Source organism: Ostrinia furnacalis, unplaced genomic scaffold, assembly GCF_004193835.3.
Source record: "Ostrinia furnacalis isolate ACB-3 unplaced genomic scaffold, ASM419383v2 OfSCF4102, whole genome shotgun sequence".
Taxonomy (NCBI): Eukaryota; Metazoa; Arthropoda; class Insecta; order Lepidoptera; family Crambidae; genus Ostrinia; species Ostrinia furnacalis.
In genome coordinates, this window is record NW_021134341.1 from 568,158 (window position 1) to 591,541 (window position 23,384).

The 23,384-nt window shown below is 34.5% G+C and overlaps 1 protein-coding gene across 1 annotated transcript in view; it reads right to left on the minus strand.

Moving 5' to 3' along the window:
• LOC114358708 (allatotropins) overlaps positions 1–23,384 on the minus strand; it is a 77,722-nt gene that overhangs the window by 23,694 nt on the left and 30,644 nt on the right. The window contains exons 2-4 of the mRNA XM_028312742.1: positions 9,430–9,612; positions 5,592–5,687; positions 4,208–4,306 (exon numbers count right to left, since the gene is read on the minus strand). Coding sequence (XP_028168543.1) covers positions 4,208–4,306; positions 5,592–5,687; positions 9,430–9,610 — 376 coding nt within the window. The 5' untranslated portion in view covers positions 9,611–9,612. The remainder of the gene's footprint in view (positions 1–4,207; positions 4,307–5,591; positions 5,688–9,429; positions 9,613–23,384) is intronic.

Here is a 23,384-nt window from a genome sequence, read left to right on the forward strand (position 1 = left end):
GACAGGTGATTTTTTACACGTTAATACCCTTTTCAAAATCTGTACACTCCGTAGGTTGAACTTTTAGAGTTAAAGGTTTTAGAAAAGTCATGTGTCGTACAATGACGTCACCAAAGAAAGATTAATTTACCTGGGTGACTCGGAAAATGTAAGAAAAAAACGGAAAAATTGTTTAAAACTTAATAATGTGAATAGGAGGCATACTTTTAGGACCTATTGCGCTCACATATTTTATTACTCAATAAAAAAAAGAGTGTATAAAACATTGTAATGATATTTAGTCCAAAACATTATTAATTCAAAAAAGTACATAATACACATGTAACTTAAAACGATTGTTCCATACACAGTAGGACCATGTTTTATACTTGCTCACTGAATCGCACTTTTTAACTTTTCACAATCGATTTTTTCGCAGGTAAGTATTTTGGGCCATCTTAATTGAACCCTCAATTAACCAAACCTGCTACAATTCTGCGGTACTATATTTGGTCCAAGTAAATAATAGATCCTCCAAACAATATAATTAGCCTTATTAGTCAATCGGAACCTCTTCGAAGCTTACAGAAGCTCTCGAAGCTTCCGAAAACGAAGTTGGCATCATCATTGATGTCATTAGGACGCTTTCAACAAACAAAATCGAATTTGGCTTTTTGGTTGTTTCCAAAGTCTTGTACAGTCGATCGGAATATACTTTTTTGTAGCAAAATATGTAGCCAACGCCGCAAAGGGGCGAACATCATACAAACTATCAAAAATTTAGTTAAGTATAAAGAAATGCTCCATTCTTCAAGCACTATTGTCGTTTTTTGCTTTCGTGTATAATTTCGTAAAATGAGATTCACCCCTTTGCGTCGCTGGCAACAAATAGCCCCGATTACAACTACCTACATACTTGTAAGATTCGATATTGTTACCTTAATTTGCATGTCTGTACAACGGTGGTAATGGATTCTTTTTGTTGCTGATAAAAAGGTGGTTACTCTAATAGTGCTATTCACAATGCTCTACGTTAAAGTGACCATTTTGGAAAGTGGTCGACACCCCTTCCCAAAATGGTTTACGATTAAATCAATGCAAACAGGAACCATCCTGTTAACTGCACAATAAAGTGTGTTAATTAATTTGATTTTGTCCTAAATCAACGTGCTACAAGTCAATATTTACCTCTGAAATCAATATTGACCTTTGAAGCAAAAGAAAAACATTCTTAAATTAATAACAAACAGTATCAATTTAGATATATTTATCGAAGAATATGAAATCTAAACAATAAGAATCCAATTATGTCACAACATAAGGTGGTAATAAGCAATGTTGGCAGCACAATGGGACGTCGAACAAATACGTCAGCACATAATGAAAGCTGACACAACATTCTTTATAAGTCACTTTTCACCTAAGTTTACCGGAATAGAATAGCCAGGGGCGAACTAAGGGGAAGGACCCACGCTTACGGGATTTAGTCGGGCCTGGGTCTGCAGGGCTACTCCGAAACGCTTTACGTCTATCCGTCACCGTCACTCATGCTAGTATCTCGCTTTGTGTGAGAGGGGTGGAAACATTCGAACTTCGGGTTACGTTTTTGGGAGTAGTTCCGCTGGTTGTGTGTGTACGGAGAAGAACACTTCCTAACGATAGAACTATCGTAATTGCCAATTCTATAATTTTCTTTTATATGTCACTTATTTCGGACACTCAGCATGGTTCAAGCATTATCTTTTCCAAATTGTTATTATGTTATTGGAAATCAAACCCATGAGAGAATCCAACTCTCTATCTACTTGGCGGGTGAAGTATAAAGTACTTGATTGAAATAGGCCACTAGATGAAGTTGCAATTTTTGTACTAACCCCACATAGTAAGTATGGGCTCATACTTAATGAATTGAGCAATGTATTTATAAACCTGTTTTACAACATTCTTGATATACTAATTTCATTGTTTTCCGAAGATACTTAAGGATTGATAAAGCGAAATTATTGAGGCAAAAGTTTGGAAACAACCTGAAGAAATTTTACCTAATGAACGTGTTGTGTTAATTCAACTCTGAAATAGGTACATTTAAACATATTTGAGAGAGTTTTGTATGTGTTTTAAAGTTCAAATTTTTATGACATAGAGTGCTTATTAGTACTAATTTTGTTTCTAAAAAAAACTTAGTTTAGCAAATACGATTCATTACATTTTCGATAGTTGAATTTTGAGTCAAGTGCTGATTTTGCGAAGTGCACACTCTGTATTAGAACCAGTACCTCTAGCATGAACAAGTTCGTCTTTGAATCGTTTGCGTATTCGACAAAATTCGATACTCAACCTTCGAATTAAACGATAAAGTGACAACTTTGATTCTCAAAATAAGTTTCGTGCAACCATTTCTCATACTAAGTTCACTTTACGACACGTTCACAAGGGCGCTGTTGTAGCTTTCGTATTAAATCTTTTGATGGCGATTCGAATACGCAAACGATTCGAACTCGAAAGTTTTTCGTGCTAGCCGTACAGTAATTATACTTAATGATTTATGGAAACAAAAGATTTTTATAGTTGTCTCAATTATTTGATTTCCAAAAACCTGGGAATTTTCCCTTAATCCGTCCCAGGCATTTAACAACCTTTTTCCCACCAAAATGGAGCACACAACCGACTTAAGGATACATGACATAATTGTTCTCAGATACATACAGCGGCTTCATATTAGGGGGAATAAGATACGACATTTCTTTTATGTTGGGAAAAATCTGGTAAACAAGTCTTTTTTCTGTTATGAAAAATCACATCTACGTATCATAAAATATTTAATATTGAGAAAAATGCACATACTATGTGTCATAAAAAATTTACTTACATTTTTGAATATTAAATATTGTGCTACTTTTCTTCTACATTTTTAAAATGTGAAAATTCTTAGAATCTTGTTCTCGTAGATATGGTATTAGAACACGACACGAGCGTAAATTTTACACGAAAAAGATCGTGTATTCTGAAATTGAGAAACTTTGCATTTAGTTTTACAACCATGTTACAGAGCAAAGAAAAAAATGGGACTGTTTTATTACACATTCATGGCTCCAAATTTTTCCGTCTAATTAAGCATAAAATTTGGATTGATCAATTAATTGTCGTAAATTAAACTCATTACTAAGCGAAATTGACTTCTTAGACTTAAAATAGATTTTATAATTAGTTTTTGCTGATTCAGAAATCAGTCTAAAAATAGTTTATTATTTTTTACCGTCACTTTTCCAATATTTCAAGTTACTAAGTAAAGTACAAAATATAATTCTTACTTAACTTACATATTCTACGTTTCAGGCGAAAACCATTTACCTACTTAAAATTAGAACACTGAAAAGCTTTTTATTACAGCAAAGCCACGTTACATGAATAGTGGTGTTAGTATAATATTGTTTTATGTAAAGTGAAGCGTGTATAATGTTGTAGTGTAAGCGAATGTAAAACTGCAGGTTTTGTGTTAATCATTAGACAAAATCAATATTATCTTTTATACAGCCTGCTCTTTACTTTGAGCCAAGATAAAAGGGGCTGAAATGGAAATACGTCTCTGTAACCACATCTTGACAGATGCTTTTCTACTTCAGTCCTTTTTCTATCTCGTAGATCTTTGTCCAATGATTCTGACCAGTATAATCTAAGCCTCAGTTTCCCAGTTATTGGTTGTAAATAAAAAAGCGCCTTATAACGGCTTTAAGCCGCTTTCCAATTTTGACGATACAACACCCCAATCGCCAATAGATTCGGTATTCTATTGTCAGAGAGATTATGTCGATTAATCCATAGATATATTGTAGATACGCCCCATCTTTGTCATTTAATAAAAGATACTATAAATATAACACATTATTAGAAAATGTATTTTACAATTTACAATAGGAGATCAACTTGAAAATAAGTTATTTATCTGTGGTAGGTATTGACTAGCAAACAAAATACCACAACGCTGTTAACAAAAACTTTTCTATCTTATTGTTTCTCATAATTCTAAAAATCTTCCAAGACCTTACTTAATTTACTAAAAGCTTAAATTGTATTAACACAACAATGTTTTTCATCAATCTTTGTGTGGGTTTACAATGTAAATATGAATTTAGAGTCTATGAACCATCTGACGTCATGTTGAAAATTTGTGACAAAAACGGCGTATCTACAATATACGAGTATGTCATGTCCAAACTTGTCCCGTTACCTCTCTGAGGCCCATCGCGTTTCCCATAGCCCCTCGCGATCAAAATTTTGGATTTTGAACTCGGCCTGAATGTGCCTCTGGTCACTCTAATTTCATACTCTGTCCGGATCAAATTTAATTAGATCAGTAAAGCCTTGTTCGAACTAGTCGAGTCATTTAGTCGAGTGCAGAAAATTAGTTGCTAAAGGTGTTTGAACACTAAAAATCTTGTCTAGTAGGTTACTAAATCGTTTAGACGAGCCACTTGCTTATCGGCTAAGCGAGTCCGAACCGGTAGAGTTGACTTCATATTATAAGAACACTAATCATTCGTAAACTGATTGCTTACCATGAGTTTACTCGCTAGCGAGGGCGTCAAAAAATCAATCTGTCATACATTTAATGTCATTTTTTACGCAGTCGTTAGCAAGCACACCTAACGTAAACTCATGCTAAGCACACTGTAACAAAGTGCGAACGGTTTGTACTTAGTTAAGTTAAACGAGTAGTTTATTTACTAAAATCGACTCGACTAAATTACCCGACTAGTGTGAACAAGGCTTAAGAGACTGGATAACAATATACAGGGCGATAAACCTTAAACAGGCGCTTTCAGGTAGGCCTTTTGTTAGAATGTGTTATCTAGATGACGGTTGAATGACGTCTTTGAGAATTTAAGGTTCATACCAACAATGGCCATGCGGAAGATCAGTTCTTGACATGCTCTTATGACGTCATGATTAAAGCTAAGTAAGTAAACTCCTATTTCACACGGATATAGTTAAGTTTGTTTAAATTGTTAAATTCTAACTCAGTCTTATTTGTAGGTATAAATTAAATATTTTCTGTATTTCACTTTTCGAAAAATCCCTAGAAACTAGTCTAGAAGTGTGATTCAAAAGCCTCCTAGTGGATTTTTTCACTCGGAGCTTGAAGCGCAGCTCAAAGTGATGCGAGAAAATAGTTTCCGCGCCCCATAGCCGTGAACGTGTTATAATCGTTTGACACAAGACTTGATGATTCTACTACAACACAAGCTGCTGTCTCAAGTTCTACAAGACTCTTGGCTTCTATTTTAATATTTAATCCGATATCTATTCGCTATAATAGAAGTCACTATAATGTAACCTTAGCCCAAATTTAGGCTTCATTACAGGAGTACAACCCCTTCTAATTTGGCAGAGTTCTGACATTTCCCCCACCTTTACTTGAACAAGGAGACATTCGAAAACCACTTTTTAATCAATTTATGCTCCGCGATACTACAACCCATTTTACCTTTTTAAAAACTTTCCATATCATCTCACACCGTCCTGTATCTGCTACCAAGTCTCTCACAAGCGTATGAAGCATTCAATAAGCCAATGATTCCGTCACAATTTAGTTGAAGCTTCATATTCTTTACCTTCATCATCACCGCTCCTTTTGCCAAAGTCTGGGGCCACCATGAGCGAAGATTTAGGGTTAAACTTCCTTCGAGCTGGCGCCTCGTATTCGTACTCTGTTGGGTCAATGTGTGTGTTATGTTGAGTATGTGTGAGTATGTGTAGTTATGGTAGGAGAAGTATTTTTGAAGCATTCGAATCAAAATTCGTATATTCGGAATTGCTCTCATTAATTAATTTGTTTATTATAATATCTTGGTATTGCAATCAATTTATATTTAATCAATAAAATGATAAAAAATAACCCATTGAATTGACAATTCTGTAAATTATAATTTCAGCATATTCGAATGCTTCTAAATAATTATGTCTCTGGAGTCTTAAAGGTTTCAATTTTAATACTGAAAAGTGTTAATGAATGTTGAAATCCCGTAGGGACAAATTTTAGTGTTATGAGCACGCACATACGAGTAGATTCATAATTTATTGAGTTATTATATGTGTAATGTATGAATAATGATATTGTTAGTTGTAACGATTAAATACATCGTTATAAAAATCGTATAGACGGTGAATAAACTTTGAATAATTCATAGGTAGGACCTACATGTCACAATTTAGAAGTCATTGTTTATGTGGAATTACATTCTATTAACGCACAACAACATTTTAATACACCAGTCTAATCGGTGCTTACCTATAACTTAAACCTTAACATAGTTAACAGCTCTTACAAACATTAAGTATTCAAGTCTAGTAGGTAGTTGACATACATTACGAGTATTACATATTGAAGAGACACGTTTTAGTACCGTCAAAGCGAAGATATTGGCAAGCCCCACTTAAATGGCACGCAGGCATAAACTTTTGTACCATATTTTTGTACTTAGACAGGCATTTTAACATGGATAGAACTCTTGTTCAACTTCCAATTGAAGATGTGGTCCCATGTAGAGAAAATACAAAAACGTGACTTGGATTTCCATTTGATGAAGTTTGGGAGCTTCTTTCCATCTTATTTGCCAATAAGTGAAACGTTTTGGTATGAATTCAAAACAGAAGGATCAAGGAAAATAAACTCATTAAAAATTTTGTTTTTCCTCTTTTTGCTGCCCATCGTTTGTGAAATTGTGACTCTTAACAATGCTGTTATAAAAGAAATACAATCAAATTATATCCAGTTATTTAGTCGTATCTTTTTTATAGGTTACTTAAAGATTCTTCTTCAAATTGTTAATCATATAATTTTATTTTAGTAACCACAGATTTTCCTACGTAATAAGTTCTAGAATGATGACTGGTTTTGTGGGATATAGTTTGGCTACGTCACTTACTAGCAACGTCATGCTCATGTGGCCTGTATGTGACATCGGTCGAAATCTGTCCATGAAGTGGACAGTCCAACTTACGTATACATAAAAATATGAGCGACAATTTTGCCCATATTACCACGGTAATATTGATACTTATAGGCATCATCATCATCATCATCATTGACCAACAAGTACCTAACTTACATTTATAATAGAGTAAAAGTAAATGTTTCGTATTCATACTAAAAGTTTCAAAATTCACAACAACAAAATACACCGAATATCCTCAACACATAAAGCCTTAGGTTTGACCAATCCCTTTGGATTTCCTCGTCATTTCCGAGCTGAAGTAGCCATGAGTCCTGACTCATTATCCAAACGACTTAAGTTCATTTCCGAAGCCTTTCTCAGTCTCAAGTAAGCACACAAGACTGCATATGGGTTTTCCACAGTCTGATTTCGCTTGCATCATTTGCAACTGTACTAAATTCTTTTGTTTTTGTACCTTCAGGGTCTTCGGAGGTTCGTTTCCCGAAATCCCGGGCGATCCCAACGTTGGGACTTTTAAATGTGGGCGTACCTCGATGCGTGCGTTCGGATGCCGGTATTTGCTGATTTACGTCCCCTTTGGAGGTAAGGCGATAGTTAAATTACTAAATTGATTTTTGTTTCATCAATCATAGGCCACATCTAATCCACTGACAACTGATTTGGCGAAATTAAGTACCTAATCCACTCAATTTCGTGTCATATTGCACTAATCTGTGAGTGGGTTTCATGCAAATTCGATTATTTTGGCTCGTTTAAGCTGAATTGTAATCCACGTCATTACCTAAACAATTATGAGGATACGAAATCACTGATCTCACAGGAATTCCAAGTATTTAATTGTCATTATTCTCGCTATTATTATTAAGTATTTACCTAATTAATTTCAAAAGTTTACGCAATATAACACGCGTAAAAGAAATTAACGAAAACAACATTAAGAAGTATATAAAATGTGTAATTAAATAGGTTAGACAACTGGAATTAATAAAGACTCAGATATGAGATTAAATCGGAGTTTAGAGAGAAAGACAAAACTATTCCAAATAACACACGGAACTACCTATGTGTAATATTGCAGCTATCAGATTCAGATAAAACGATTTTTTCCACACTAAAAGGCAGGTGAACACGATACTCCCACAAACGGTGCGCATTCCGTTAACTTTATTGGATTTTACTACAAAATTTGGTGGTTGACAGTTTTAGATGCTTTTATTGTGAAATATTCTAACGCATAAATTGCCGATGAATATTTTTATCACTAGCATTTGATCTTGTGCACCATTGTTATTTAGATAATCAGTTTGTACGAGCAGATGCAAATTACAAATATGATGTCATTTTATCTAAGAGTAGAAGTGTAAATAGAAAATAATTTCTAAAATGAATAAAGTGTGCCACTTTCTTAAAGTAAGCGTACTGCAAGGGTCAGTTCTCAGCCCTGTTTTTTATTTAAATTAAATTTACTGCTTAATGAGACTGGCGCATTTAATTAATTTAGTTATTTCACTTCCACTATGAGAAGTAGAACGACTGGACGTCGGAAACTAGTCTTTACATTATTAGATCTAACTTCACCTAACGAGCCAAGTAAATTCAAATTTGCATGAAACGTACACACAGTTTCACAATTAACATAAATAAATGACATCATGTAACTTTTTCGGATTAGGACTAAACTTGTCCCAAGTTTGTCCCTTTGAAATTCAACATGAAAGAAATTGCAAAGATGAAAAAATTCATAACAAATTATTCGCCCCATTAGCGTAGTCCCACGGGCTTCGGCGGGAAGATCGATGTTCCTTTAAACACTTTGCACTTTGTCTGGGGGTGACATTTTACACTTTTAACTTATCTGAGGAGAAAGCTTGAATTACTTTACCTTAACTCTGCGAAAACTCTTTAGTTGCATAATGACGAAAGGTTTAGTTTCTTATTCATCCTAGACGATGTAGTAACCACAAAAACAAACAAAATTATGAAAGTTCCTTTAACCTCGATTACAGCTGTTATTCTTAAGCCTGTATAATTCCATAAGCCTTTGCCTCACTGATTGCGTGATTGAAACGCAACTAGACCGCGACATGATAATCATGTAGTAGCGTGACTTGACGGGAGATTCGCACATGATTCTAAAATTGAATGGAAATGCCTTAATCAAGGCGCGCTGCACTCACATCGGCAGTGATCCAAAGGTTTATGAGAAAAAAACATGACGTAGAGTAACCACAGATTGCGTCGCTTTGCGGTCATATGCCTGACGTCACGCTGTCCTCATGACTATTTGTTTATAGGCTAAGGGTTCCCCCAGACTAGTCTTGACTCTGAAACATCGCCGCGTCGACACTGCGAAGGCACTGGCGAAGGACCCTCGAAATACTAGTGTGGGAAAGTCCCTTACTAAAAACGCTTTCACAGTAGATCTGTATCTGCTTGAAATAAATAACTTATTATTCGATGTAAATGAAAATATTCATAAGTATCATATACTCACGTTCAGCCCTAGTAGTGGGTCGGTCGCGCTTCCCGAACCCCCTGGCGGTCATCATCTCTACGTTCTTGAAACCGCGGGTAGGTCGCTGCTGCTTGGCCCGTGCTACCCGCACGTCGGGCGCGGCGTCAGCGAGACACAGCCACACCGCGGCTACGACTGCGAGATGCACTGAGATGTTCATGGCTGGAACAAGGTTAAAAATTAAAGGTTAGAGGATTGGTTCCCAAAGTGGGGGGCGCGCCCCCTAGGGAAGGCGCAAAAACCATCTGTGTACTTAAGTATAAAAAGACCTGCGACCGCTGAGAGAATGCATTCCAGACTGCTCGATACGACCAATAAATAATCTTGACTGGAGGAGGGGGGGCCGCGGAATTTTTTGCATGGTCGAAAGGGGTCCCCTTTTCAACCCCCTAAGGGATGAATTTTAGAAAATCCTGACTTTTAATAAAAATTTCCAAAATGTTAATATTGAACCCCAAGAATGGAACCTATAGGTATGTAAAGGGAAAAAGATATTAATTATAGAGCATTTTTCTATTTAGTTAGTACTACTAGACTAGCGTTAAACTTTGGTCCCCTTTTCACCCCCCTAAGGGATGAATTTTAGAAAGTCCTTTTTGAGCAGATGCCTACGTAATAAATAACTATCTGCTAGCCAAATTCCTGACTTTTAAGAAATTCCCAAAGTGGTAATCATATTAAAACCCAAGATTGGGATTTACCGTTTAAAGAGGGATTCCTTTTTTGGAATAAATAATGTACCTACCTACGCTTTTACTCCTTGACCTTGATATTCAAACAATCACTAAGGCAAAAGTATACAAAAACAAGCTTGGCTGTAACATAATAAGTAATTAACATTTGAAAACCGAATTAAGCCAAAGTGTTTGTTGTTTAAAAATAGTCCAAAGTAACTAGGTTTTAATCAAACGTTATAACATCTAACAGGTTTCTTTTATTTATATCTTTTGATTTTCATTTGTATTCCTGAAATCTAAAAGGAACAAACAAATTAAGACAACCAGTATCAAATAACATAACGTGATTGGCGAGTAAATTATGTAAGTGTCTATGTCTATTTATTTTCTAGAATAAATAAATTGGAGTTGTCAAATCACATCTCATTATTTTTCTCTTTGTCGCCAATTATCTAACCTCTTTTAATTATCAAAATGTAATGATTCAGGGTTACCTCGTACATTAAGTAGGTATATTAAGTTCTTAGAACGAGAATATACAAGTAGTAAATAAGTTAATTAATGGCCTTTGCCTTTGGCCTTAAGTAAATTATAGGTATCTAATAAGTAAAGGTTGCTGCCTTGATTCCGAAAATCTTACATTCATGTAAATAAATTATATTCTCATGCATTATATTCCTGAAAAATACAACCGAAAAATTGAATTAGTATATCCCTCTCTTAAAAATACTAGATACAAATTGTCATAACCTTAATTTTCATCCGCTTTAAGTTTTATTTTGCAACTAGCGGCCGCCCGCGACTTCGTACGCGTGGATCCCGTTTTACCCCCTTAGGGGTGGAGTTTCGTAAAATCCGGATTAGCGGATGCCTACGTCATAACATCTACCTACATGCCAAATTTCAGCCCGATCCGTCCAGTGGTTTGGGCTGTGCGTTGATAGATCACTAAGTCAGTCAGTCAGTCAGCTTATGTCCTTTTTCTAAACTCTTCCTAATCTATCCGTTTCGTACGTTTAAATTCGAGCCTAAAGACATTATATCTTTTCGTTTTTAACCGACATCAAAAAAGGAGGAGGTTATCATAATACTACTTTCTATAATAACGCAGTCTTCATTACCAACTTTGGTCCCAACATAAACAGACTCGTAAAGTCCACTCGTCAACCCGCTTGTTAGTTTGCTCGTCCACATTATCTTCCAAGTGGCCATAAACGGCTAGTCCGACATTATGCTGCACTCTCTTTGAGGCAAAAGGTGCAACATTTTAAATTAAAGAGGTGACACGCCATTAGCGACATTAGTTAGAGCAGTGTTTTTCAACCTGTGGGTCGCGACCCCCTGGGGAGGTGCAAAGACCTTTGAAGGGGGGCGCGGGCCATCTGTGTACTTAAGTATAAAACACCTGCGACTGCTGAGAGAATGCATTCCAGACTGCTCGATACGACCAATAAATAATCTTGAGTGAAGGAGGGGGGCGCGGAATTGTTTGTATGGTCGAAAGGGGGCGCCTCTCAAATAAGTTTGGGATCCAATGAGTCAAATGAGCGGATTACGCTAGCGTAACAACTAAGTAGTAAATGTATTGTTTATGCTTTAGATTTCTTTGGTTACTTTGAGAATATAAGTAACTCTACATAGAAGAGTAGACTCATTTATTATCTTAATTCTACAGTTTATTTTTTATCATGGACGTCGATGCACACAGCAGACCTAGCTAGGAACAATTATTATAAACAATAAAACATTTTTGGGTAAACATTGAAATAAAACTTTCCAATTCATGATAAAAGTACGTCTGTGTCTTTGTCAATGTTACTTGCATAGTTCCCAATATAATATTTCATTTCAGAGAAATTTAAGAATTCTTTGAACTATGTAAGTTCTTCGTATTCTTTATAAACTGTGCCTTTTTGGCTCAGACATTATGAAAAATTTTGAAAAGTATTTCATAAGTGATTGTTCAATGTTACTTTTCGTGTGTAATTGAGAAAAGTTACATCTGAAGAAATGTTTCATACGAAAGTTTCACTTCTTATTTTATAAGTTTTCTTTATTGGGTTATTATTTTTCTCAAACAAAACACTTAGTCTGTTATTTAACCGAAAAGCTGTAAGACAAGGAAACACTATAGAGGAAATTTTTAACAATCGTAGTATCTAAATATGTCACTCTATGTCACACCTACTTTTAACGATCTCGGGCCAATTTACTCCATATTTCGTTCATATATTGGTGAATTGAGGTGAGTTTTAAAATATTGATCTTATTTTCAATAGCCTATTTAGCCCTTGCACTTGTGTGATAGATAATTTAATACTTTGTTTTCTCAATAAAATAGTTCTCAAGTAACTTAAAGCTATCAAACTGTCATTATTGTAACGTTAAAAAGCAGGAAAAGGTATATTTTTTCCAATTTACAAATAGCTTTTTATCGTTTCCCATCCCATTATTTGAGGGATAACACCACTTTATTGACATTATCAATAATTTAATAGGTCAAATCTATTACATGACTATGGGGTTTTAACACTCGGTAACAAATAAATCTAATAGCTTATTTTACTACAGTAACCATCCCATTCCACCACTGCTAAGTTACCATAATTAATTGATATTTTTTTGTTGCTTGCTGTATTTTCTCATTATTTTCATTAAAATATGAAAACTGAAGAAAATTGGAAACACTTTATTCTTTACTAAGAATACACGTGGTCAGTAATTGAATTGTTAACACCAAAAACCAATAATTCCCAGACAAAACAACTTATAGAAAAATTAATTAATGGAAACTTAATTAATTTGCAATTAATTGGAAGATTTTAGTTGTTCTGAAGTCAATTACGCAAATAAGTAACACAAGTTTTCCATTGCTACACAAAACGAAGAAATAATATTTCAATTGATTAACCACATTATCTTTTAAATTTTGATTGATTATGTAGCTGTAACTCAGTTACGTTACACACGACTTTTCATGGTTATTTATTTATTACATATTTTCCGTAACACGGTCACGGTATTAATTAATACCAAAATTACTCGTAATACATTTTGAGGTCATAGCAGACTTATCAACCCGGAAAGATATCAACACCGTGTAGCCTTTCGCGCGCTGCCATTGCCTTTCGCACGCTGTCAACCGCGGGGCGAGGCGTTTACGTCAGTGCTGATAAATGTGCGTTGCAGTACGGAGTTTCGTACAAAGAATATTGACCACCACCTCGAGTTGATACGGTTACGATCTGTTTCCAAGTTGATAAGTGTACTTTGTCCTTTATGTCTCTCAAGCCTCTAATAATTTGTTTTTAGAAACATGTAGAGTCACGCCTCCACATTGAAGTCGAACGACCAATTAAAGCAATTATTTTATTATCAATACAAAAGCTATTACAACCAGGCCATACGCTTTTAGAAGATAATAAAAATAACTTTAATATGATTTAGGACTTTATTAGGTATAGGCATATTTTTATACTATTTTCAGTATACACCCCAAAATGTTCATAATAGTTAGTCTTCTTTATAATCAGCAAATAAGTTTAAAAACAATCTATGGTGAAGCTGTTTTACGTGTTATGTTTAAAACATTTTTAATTATTTTTTTATCTAGGGGACTAGACAACTTACAACAATTATTAGACAAGTGTTTATTTATTGAATGATAAATAAGTGTAGGTATTCTGTGTTTTCCTTATAAGTGAATATAATTTTCTTTTAGAAAAATTAAATATCTAAAACCATAAATATTCACCAACAACATATAATTTTACATTCATTGTTACATTATGTGTTAGCAAAAGATGAGACCGGTCATTCTCACGATTAGGCGTTCTCAGCCTAATTACCATATTATTTTTGAAATTTGGCTTAATTGACTTAAACGCATTTAAATATAAAACACATGAAAAGTACGAATTTAACAATCGTAAAGGCGTCAAATTATTCAAAGCGGTTTTCGCGTAAATGAGACCCAAAAATTTTATGGTCACGGTAATTAGATAAGGCTAATACTTAATCTAACGGTAATTAGAAAAGATATGTAAAATAGCAAAAAAACAACATCTTGCATTGATTTTGTACACAAATATACAGGGNTTTTTTATCGTTTCCCATCCAATTATTTGAGGGGTAACACCACTTTATTGACATTATGAATAATTTAATAGGTCAAATCTATTACATGGCTATGGGGTTTTAACACTCGTAACAAATAAATCTAATAGCTTATTTTACTACAGTAACCATCCCATTCCACCACTGCTAAGTTAGGTACCATAATTAATTGATATTTTTTTGTTGCTTGGTGTATTTTCTCATTATTTTCATTAAAATAAGAAAACTGAAGAAAATTGGAAACACTTTATTACACGTGGTCAGTAATTGAATTGTTAACACCAAAAACCAATAATTCCCAGACAAAACAACTTATAGAAAAATGTATAAATTACTGGAAACCCAATTAATTTGCAATTAATTGGAAGATTTTAGTTGTTCTGAAGTCAATTACGCAAATAAGTAACACAAGTTTTCCATTGCTATACAAAACGGAGAAATAATATTTCAATTGATAAATCATATTATCTTTTAACTTTTGATTGATTATGTAGCTATGACTCGGTTACATTACACACTACTTTTCATGGTTATTTATTAGATATTTTAATTTCCTAGTAATTTCTTCCTAATTATATTTATTCCAAATACCAAAATTACTCGTAATACATTTTAAGGTCATAGCAGACTTATCAACCCGGAAAGGAATCAACACCTTATTGTCTTTCGCGCGCTGTCAACCGCAAAGCGAAGCGTTTACGTTACAGGCCTGCGTTGCAGTACGGAGTTTCATACAAAGAATACTGACCACCACCTCGAGTTGATACGGTTACGATCTGTTTCCGAGTTGATAAGTGTACTTTGTCCTTTATGTCTCTCAAGCCTCTAATAATTTGTTTTTAGAAACATGTAGAGTCACGCCTCCACATTGAAGTCGAACGACCTGTTATTAAGGCAATTATTTTATTATCAATACAAAAGCTATTACAACCAGGCCATACGCTTTTAGAAGATAATAAAAATAACTTAAATCATACGAGGACTAGTAATTATAACCTATTTTTAAAATAACTTTACAGAATAAAAAACTATTTTTACAGAGCTCTATAATGGGTATTTAGTAATCAAAATAAATAATTAATAGTCCCTGGTGTCAGTTTAGTTATGTTAGGTTTATGCCCTTTCACCATTTAATCCCTCATTTTTAAGTGCCCCTATTTTTTCAAAGGGGTCACTTAAAATTAGGTATTGATGGTGCAAAAGGGCATAATTACTTTATTAGATACTAGCGGCCGCCCGCGACTTCGTACGCGTGGATCCCGTTTTACCCCCTTAGGGGTGGAGTTTCGTAAAATCCTTTCTTAGCGGATGCCTACCTCATAACATCTACCTGCATGACAAATTTCAGTCCGATCCGTCCAGTGGTTAAGGCTGTGCGTTGATAGATCACAGTCAGTCACAGTCTGTGTCAGTCAGTCAGTCACCTTTGACTTTTATATATAGCCTGACCAGGAACATAAAAACCCTGGCACAGAGGCGCTTCAATTGCATTTGATAGTGCAACACTGAGTACAGTTGTACATGTATTAAATTAATAGGCTAAATTTATGTATCAGGATTCAGGATTACGGGCTAATTTGATATTTTCATAAATTAACGAAAAATATTATTAAAGATAACCTGGTTTAAATAAATTAAATTAAAACATCAATCGAGCTAGTAGGATTTGTTTTATTATTTATCAATAATCAAATTCAGAACATGAATATTCAACTGCAATGTCTGCTCATGAACGCTTCAAACTCGGTACTTCTTTCCCAATTCCATTAAATTCAAAACTTNTTTTTGCTGATTCGTGAGCAGAATAAGCTACTTAATCAACTCCCTAAATATGGCGGGTATTGAAATCAACACCCTTTATAGCGTCATATAAAAGGCTTTAGGTACTCTTAATTCAGCAAGAAGGGGCTATGTGTCACATTTAAAATGAGAGTATTTAGCTGAATCAGAATCTGAATTATCATTTATTTGCTTTAAATGCGATACAAATGATGGATACAGATAATGGATCAGGAGGTCTCACAAATTTGACTTTTCGGATATGCATATATGTATATCGAAAAAATTATTAATGATATTAGTGTTTTTTCCTCTTTTTAATCTATCTGTGATCAGCCATCACCCATTATCAGATTAAATTTATTTTGTAATAATGACAGTTCCAGCTCTGCGTAATCCTATGATTTGTCGCCTCGATTCTTTTACAATAAGTTTTCAGATTGATGCTATTCACTTTCTCTTGAGCCTGAATGCAGAATTCTCAGAATTTAGAAGGGATGCAGCAAATAGATTTCATGACGGTCTAGTCTTTGTTTGTAAGCTTAACAGGAATTTTCTACACCCTCTTTGACGTTTGGTATCACTTCAGTGGACTTTGTAAACCAGTCTATGCCATTTATATCTACATGGGTCTTAGGATGCATTTGTATTTAGTTTGTTCTCCAAGCTTCTTCTGCCCAGTATCCATTGCATATCACGAAAAAAAAATTCTATGCATAACAAAGCAGGGAGGATGCAGTCTAGGATGGTACAAAGTGCCTATACACTCTCGTCTTGAATAGGCCCATTGTCTGTTCATGTGTTCCCTTTTGTTCTTAATATGATCACGCCAGGTAAGTGTTACTGTTGGACAATCTCATCTTCTTAGGGCAAAGTTAACATGGATAGATTTTAATGGTATTATATTAGAATTAATTAATGATTTAACATGTTAATATCAATGATATTAATAGTAAAAATAAGTATCTGGTACGAGACATGTTTCACGCATGGGTGACATTTTCTGGCCATCAGGAAACCTCGATTTCACTCCAGCTAACTTCTTTTTGTGGGGTTACCTTAGGGTTAAAATATACTCTAAAATCCAACAACCATGCAGCAACTGAAGCTGAACATTCGTCATGAAATCGAATCTATTTCGAGGTAACTCTAACGAAAGCTTTTCAAAATTTTGATTTCAGATTGGAAGAAAAGTCCGTAAAGTTGTTATGCGAAAGTCTAGGTATATTTCATATTAATTTCATTCATTTTATAATCATAAGTAATAACTTCATACAACGGTGATTATAAATATATGGTAATTAGTAACATGGAAATTATAAAACGATAGTTTTTATTCAAAATTTCCAATATCTGCAGGGTATGCAAATACTGTCCTACTATAACGCCATGAAGGCCAAAGTACTGATTCTATTTAAATCAACGACGTGGATCTACCTTCAAATATTTAGTTTAAAAATAAGGACATGGTAAATAGAAAAATTGAAAACCAAAATTTATGTCTTTCTGTGTTTATTTATTTGTGTCTAAATTAGTTCATGAAATTAATTTAAACAACTGGATAGGGTTGTTTAGTAACATATAAAAATACTTGCATGTCTCTAATTTGTCATTTTTAACGATTTAACAGCCCGGACACGCAAAAACTAGCTCATCTGAGAATGGCCGAGACATACTTCGCAGCAATGTCAGTGCAGTGACACTGGTGCCTGGTGCATAGACAACGCAATGAAGCCGTAATCTCTAATCGGGCGCTATATCCGGCAATCCCATTACTTACCGTCCATGTTATGCAAATAGATTTTGTTTACGTTAAAACCCGTAGAATGGTAAATTAGTAACATTTTAAGGAAACTTTATGATATAGGACGGTCAAATTCATTTCTTTTGCAAGTAAGCTCTTTTACACGTCCCTATGTTATTTTAACACTACTACTGCTTCAGGACAACAAATGGGCTACTGCTGAGAAGAAACAGCCCAAGACACTCCACTCCACATATTCACAAACAATGCTTGCTTATGAGAAGCAGCAAATCGAACGCACAGCGTTGGACAGAGCTCTGTGATTAGTTTATGTGTCACCCTGTGCGTCCACGCACACTGTGAGACCTCATATTAACGTTGGTGAATACGGGCGTTAGTCACTATTTTAGACTAAGACTGCTAAGACTAACAAAGTTTTGGTTGTCACAAAGTCATTTAAACAATGTTGATCCAAATTCACGTCTAACAGAATTAACACGCAAAGGAGTTGAGTTTAACAAAGACCTGAAAGAATGTACCTAAAATTATTCTCGCAGTTGCAGTATTAAAAAATAAAATTAAACCATGCATCTACTTATACTATTACCAATTAGTTTTTAAATATTTTATACCAAGTCTAACTTTGTGGATCTAATAAAGCGAATTGTGTGACATAGATGTATTTTCATCAGAAACTTTTCCCAAATCCTAGTATGTAATTACCCGAGGGTGCGGGAAAATTATTAATACGTAACACCAGTAAACTTTTAATTGAATTGCATACCATTATTTATGGCAGTTGATCCCTAAGAAACAGTGGGCGGATAAAAGGCCACGTTTGAAAATTGATTTACTGTGGAAAGTTTAAATAACAGCAGACAATAGAAGAGAAATAGAAAGAAATCCAGATGTAACTTTTTCGTTTATGAGCTGAGTTAAGATTCAGTTATTTGTATAAATATAGGTATTTGATAAAAATCGAACATTCTATAAACCCAATAAAAGTAGAGTTGTAGTAGAGAAGCAGGTACCTATGTGGTGTGAAAATAAAAGGTATACCTATTTTTCACATGCACAAGAATTCACATTTGAGTGAGTAGGTAAATACTTTTTCCGAAACCATGAGTCACGTATGACTGCAATGATTGCTATTATTTTGTGATCGCTATATTCGCTACCTGAGCTCTACCACCACATAACAACTTCCGACTCCATTAATAAGTGTAAGTTTTTATTACATACATCATGTGCAGTGAATTTAATATATTTTGAACTATAAAAACTTGATATGATTTGATCAGACCTAAGTAAGTCCCTATAGAGCTTAATGCTATTGTATCCAGCTAAAAGGATCATCAAAATTGTCTCAGACATTCCCAGGACCAACTTAGTTCGCAGAACTGACAGAAGTAATGTACTGAAATCCGCTTCTATTGGCTTACAATTTCAAAATGGCAGAAAACCCCGTCTTGTTCTTTACGAGTAACAAGATTTTGTGTTCTTACGTGACAACAATGCGGTACTTTTAAGACGATGGTGTTAAAATGTTCTCTACAATTGTAAAGTATCTCAGAGAGTAATAGGGAAGCAAAAGCTTAACATTTTCTATTTAAAAAGGTAGAGCTTTAAAGGAGTTAAACTAGGATTTGAAGTCTCACTCTTTTGTGTTCAAGATCTAGGGTAAATGGTGACTCAAAGTTTAAAGAAACAGGTACATATTGTGTTCTAGCATGCGATAAGCTTTACTAAATTAAAGTAAAAAACAATTAACATTACATAATGATTCGTTTTCTTTAAATGTATGTACTATATTAGAATATAATGGAAAACTTCCATTGATATGGAAAAGTTCCCATTACTTACTACTTGATTTAGTATTGATCAATTGATTCAACTTTGCAATGCCTTCATTTTTCTTTTAAAGGAAAAAGTTCTTGGGCTTAGATTTTCTTGATAGATAATATTTAGGAAATCAGCTAGTTTATACTATAAGGAAATATACGTTCCGTAACATATTTTGACAAGAATAATCTTATCTATTGCGGAAACCCTTCATTTTGCGTTATTAATATTGTTGACATTCCAAAGAGGGTATTGGTAATACAATATGTTTAAGGAAATAGGGTAATCTTATTTTAAGAACGAGGATACAGATTTTATACACCATGCATTTAGGCATGGCATACCTCGGTCCAAATATTACGTTACTCCTTCCACGGATAACATGGTAAAAGAATCTCAAATAATTCCAAGAAACAGCCTGTATATTAAAAACTGAAGATAAGGCTTGGAATGCTCGTTTAATATTTGCATGCCAACCGCTATACTTTTTGTCGAATGCCTTCATTTGAAGTATAAATTTCTCAGAATCCTGCAAAGAGAACAAAAAGCTTCGCACTGTTTCAAAGGTAAGAGGCGAAGCTATATTAGCCTTTGAATTTTTCATACCTCCTTCACTCTTTTTCAACTGCACACGAGAACTTTTGTATTGTTTTTCGTTTGACATTTTTCGCTACCTTTGAGGGGTAACAAGACATTGTCTTATATGACACAATACTCAAAATTCGATTCAAAGTTAGTAACAGATTCACGGTTGAAATTCAACATTTGGGAAAATTACAGACTTGAATCTAAGCTTGAGTTTAAATTAAGTTTTGGTGAGTTGAGAATTTGGTGAATCGATCTCAAATTCCGAGATTTTGTGTAGATATGAATAAACCCTTTGTATTTGTTTCATAATGTTAAGGTCAGCTATTTTAAACCTTTTCCTGGTCATGATACTTATCCAAGTTTTTCATGGTATATATTTTTAGCTACAGTTATTTTCAATACAAAAATACTTGTGAATAGCGATATTAAAAAACAAGATTGAATGAAATTCGTTCATAATAAGTAACATAAAAAAAACTAATACGATCTGTAATGTATCAAACCATCAAACAACCTAATACTTTATGCCCACATACATCGAAGGACACTAATTAATTACTTATTTGGTCTAATTAATAATAACGACTCACAGTATGTTGATATGTAATTAAGTAGCAAAATTATACCGACAGAGGAAATAAAAATCTACTAGGTTAGCTGAAATAAACAGTACCAATGTTGACTGACACATTAGTGTGAAAGATATAGTATCTTATAATAGGTTATGAAAGTATAAAAGGTGTGCTTTTTTAACCGCCGTAACCTATTATAATTAAATTTATAAGACCTATATATCTACTGCGATAAATAATACAATTTTAAATAAAATACGACCCAATATTACGACCCAAAATTACGATCTAATATTGCTGAAAAATATAGTGTTACTAATACCAAACTTAGGTATTAGTTTTCCCTGACTTAGCAACCGGACCATTTCATTGACCTGCATTTAACTCTAACCTTACGAGTAGTAAAAGTAACTGAGTTAAAGCTAGTAATCCCAAAGTTAAATATTTGGTTTTTCTTTTAACTGCCTTGGCAATCTGACTGCAATGATTCATTGATGCATTTAGCTCTGACCGAGTAGCTTTTAATCAAAGGCGTATGGGCGTTTCACGATGCGACGTCGTGCTGGGAAACGTGCCACAATTACGTCGTGTGGTCGATCGCAGTTAATCTCGAAAAATGGACCACACTAGACATGTTCTCCTCATGCTAATATTAAAAAGACGAATAAGTAAAGAAGAAACAGATACACAGAAGATATTGCATACATGCATTTCTTTCAATTAGGAAACGAGTCATTTTTAGAACGGGACTATTCCCACCTCTCGTTCCCACCGCTGCAACTCCTGTGTAGCCAGGATCTACAGCTTGACCGCCAATAAAAACCCAGCCAGTGAAGGTCATTTTAGAAGTCGATGTTTGTGACTGAATCATCCCAGCTATGATTTGACATGAGAGCGCTACTCAATACTGAGTTACTATTTCCGATTTTTGCCATTTGAAGTTTCAAAATCGTTTAACTATATAGCACGATGCGACGTCGTATCGTGTTTAAGTGTCCTGTGACATCGCGCTTGCCACAGATTATTTGCATGGCCGCAAAGCTGAGTTTGATTAGGCCGGTCTCGATTGGCTTTGATCTGGGCATTTCACGCAATTAACAGGCTGTTCAGTCGGATGCAATGACACTGATAATTACAATCGTTAAACAGGTGCTAGATAATTAACTTTAGCTTAAGTTAAATGTTTGTGGTGGTTGGTGACGTGAAAAGTTATTTTGGGGATCCAAATTGATAGTTGTTCAAAGTTTGAATACTTTTATGTTTGTAGTTGTAACTTTAAAATATGGAGAAAGCTTTTTTCGTTGCCTGCATAGTTAAATTAAAATAATTTACCCCAACCATTTACAGGGCGTCATCCCAAATACATATTGCTTTCGGGACAACAATGGTGCTGAAAAGTGACGGAAGAAAATCAGTCAGTAAAGCTACCGTGGTGAAGTACAACTTATGTAGGAACATTGCTGAAAAACAGGCATCATTTTAAAAGATTTTCATTATTTAATGGTCATACTTTGCACTTAGTTACGCATAGGTAGACAAACAGAGTGGTATTTGGAACTATTAATAACTAAGTAGCTTGCCGCCCGCGGCTTCGCCCGCGTGGAATTTTGTCTGTCATAGAAAAACTTTATCGCGCGCGTCCCTGTTTCAAAAACCGGGATAAAAACTATCCTACGTCCTTTCCCGGGATTCAAACCATGTCCCTGCCAAATTTCATCAAAATCGGTTCAGTGGTTTAGGTGTGAAAGAGAGACAGACAGACAGAGTTACTTTCGCATTTATAATATTAGTAAAGATGATTTACTCATAACTTTCTGCCAACAAAATATAAACAATAAGAATGGTTTTAAACATGCAAAAGTTATATTATTATAACTTCTACGCCCTTTGGGCAATTTTCAATTCCCCGTAGTTTTTCCAGCAAACAAGGCGTGGGCTAAACTAATACACTTTAATTACTTTTTTCACTTAATATATTTCCATGGGGAGTTATTGTAGCAGCTACTTAGTTATGGACAAGTTGATCAACATCATTAGGTGATTACTTATTAGTTAGTACTGAGAATTTGACTCTCTTGGTGCGAAGATCCTGGGTACGATTCTCAGAATGGACACGAAAATTGGAAAATTATAGTAGGTAATTAATTCCTGTTTTGATAAGACGTATTTCAGGCTTGAGTCTATATGTGAAAAGAAAATTTAATGATAACTAGCTGACCCGGCGAACTTTGTTCCGCCATAATGGCAATAAATAAGCAGACTTTTTTTTAATTTCGAACGGGATAAAAAGTATCCTATGTCCTTCTCCTGGCTCTAAATTACCTCCCTGACAATTTTCAGCTAAATCGGTTCAGCCGTTCTTGAGTTATAAGTGGAGTAACTAACACGACTTTCTTTTATATACCTATATAGATGTTCAGCTGTAATTGTAGGCCATGTAAGACGCCAATCACAAAATTTGACACTAAAGGGACCATAATATCTCACATGTCCTTACTTAGTTGTTTATCCAATAGCTCAATGCCTCCAATACAATTGAAAAAAATAATAAACTTGGTATGACGATGAAAGAAAAAGAAGACCAAAAATAAGGAAGTCAATTAGATATTCATTAGA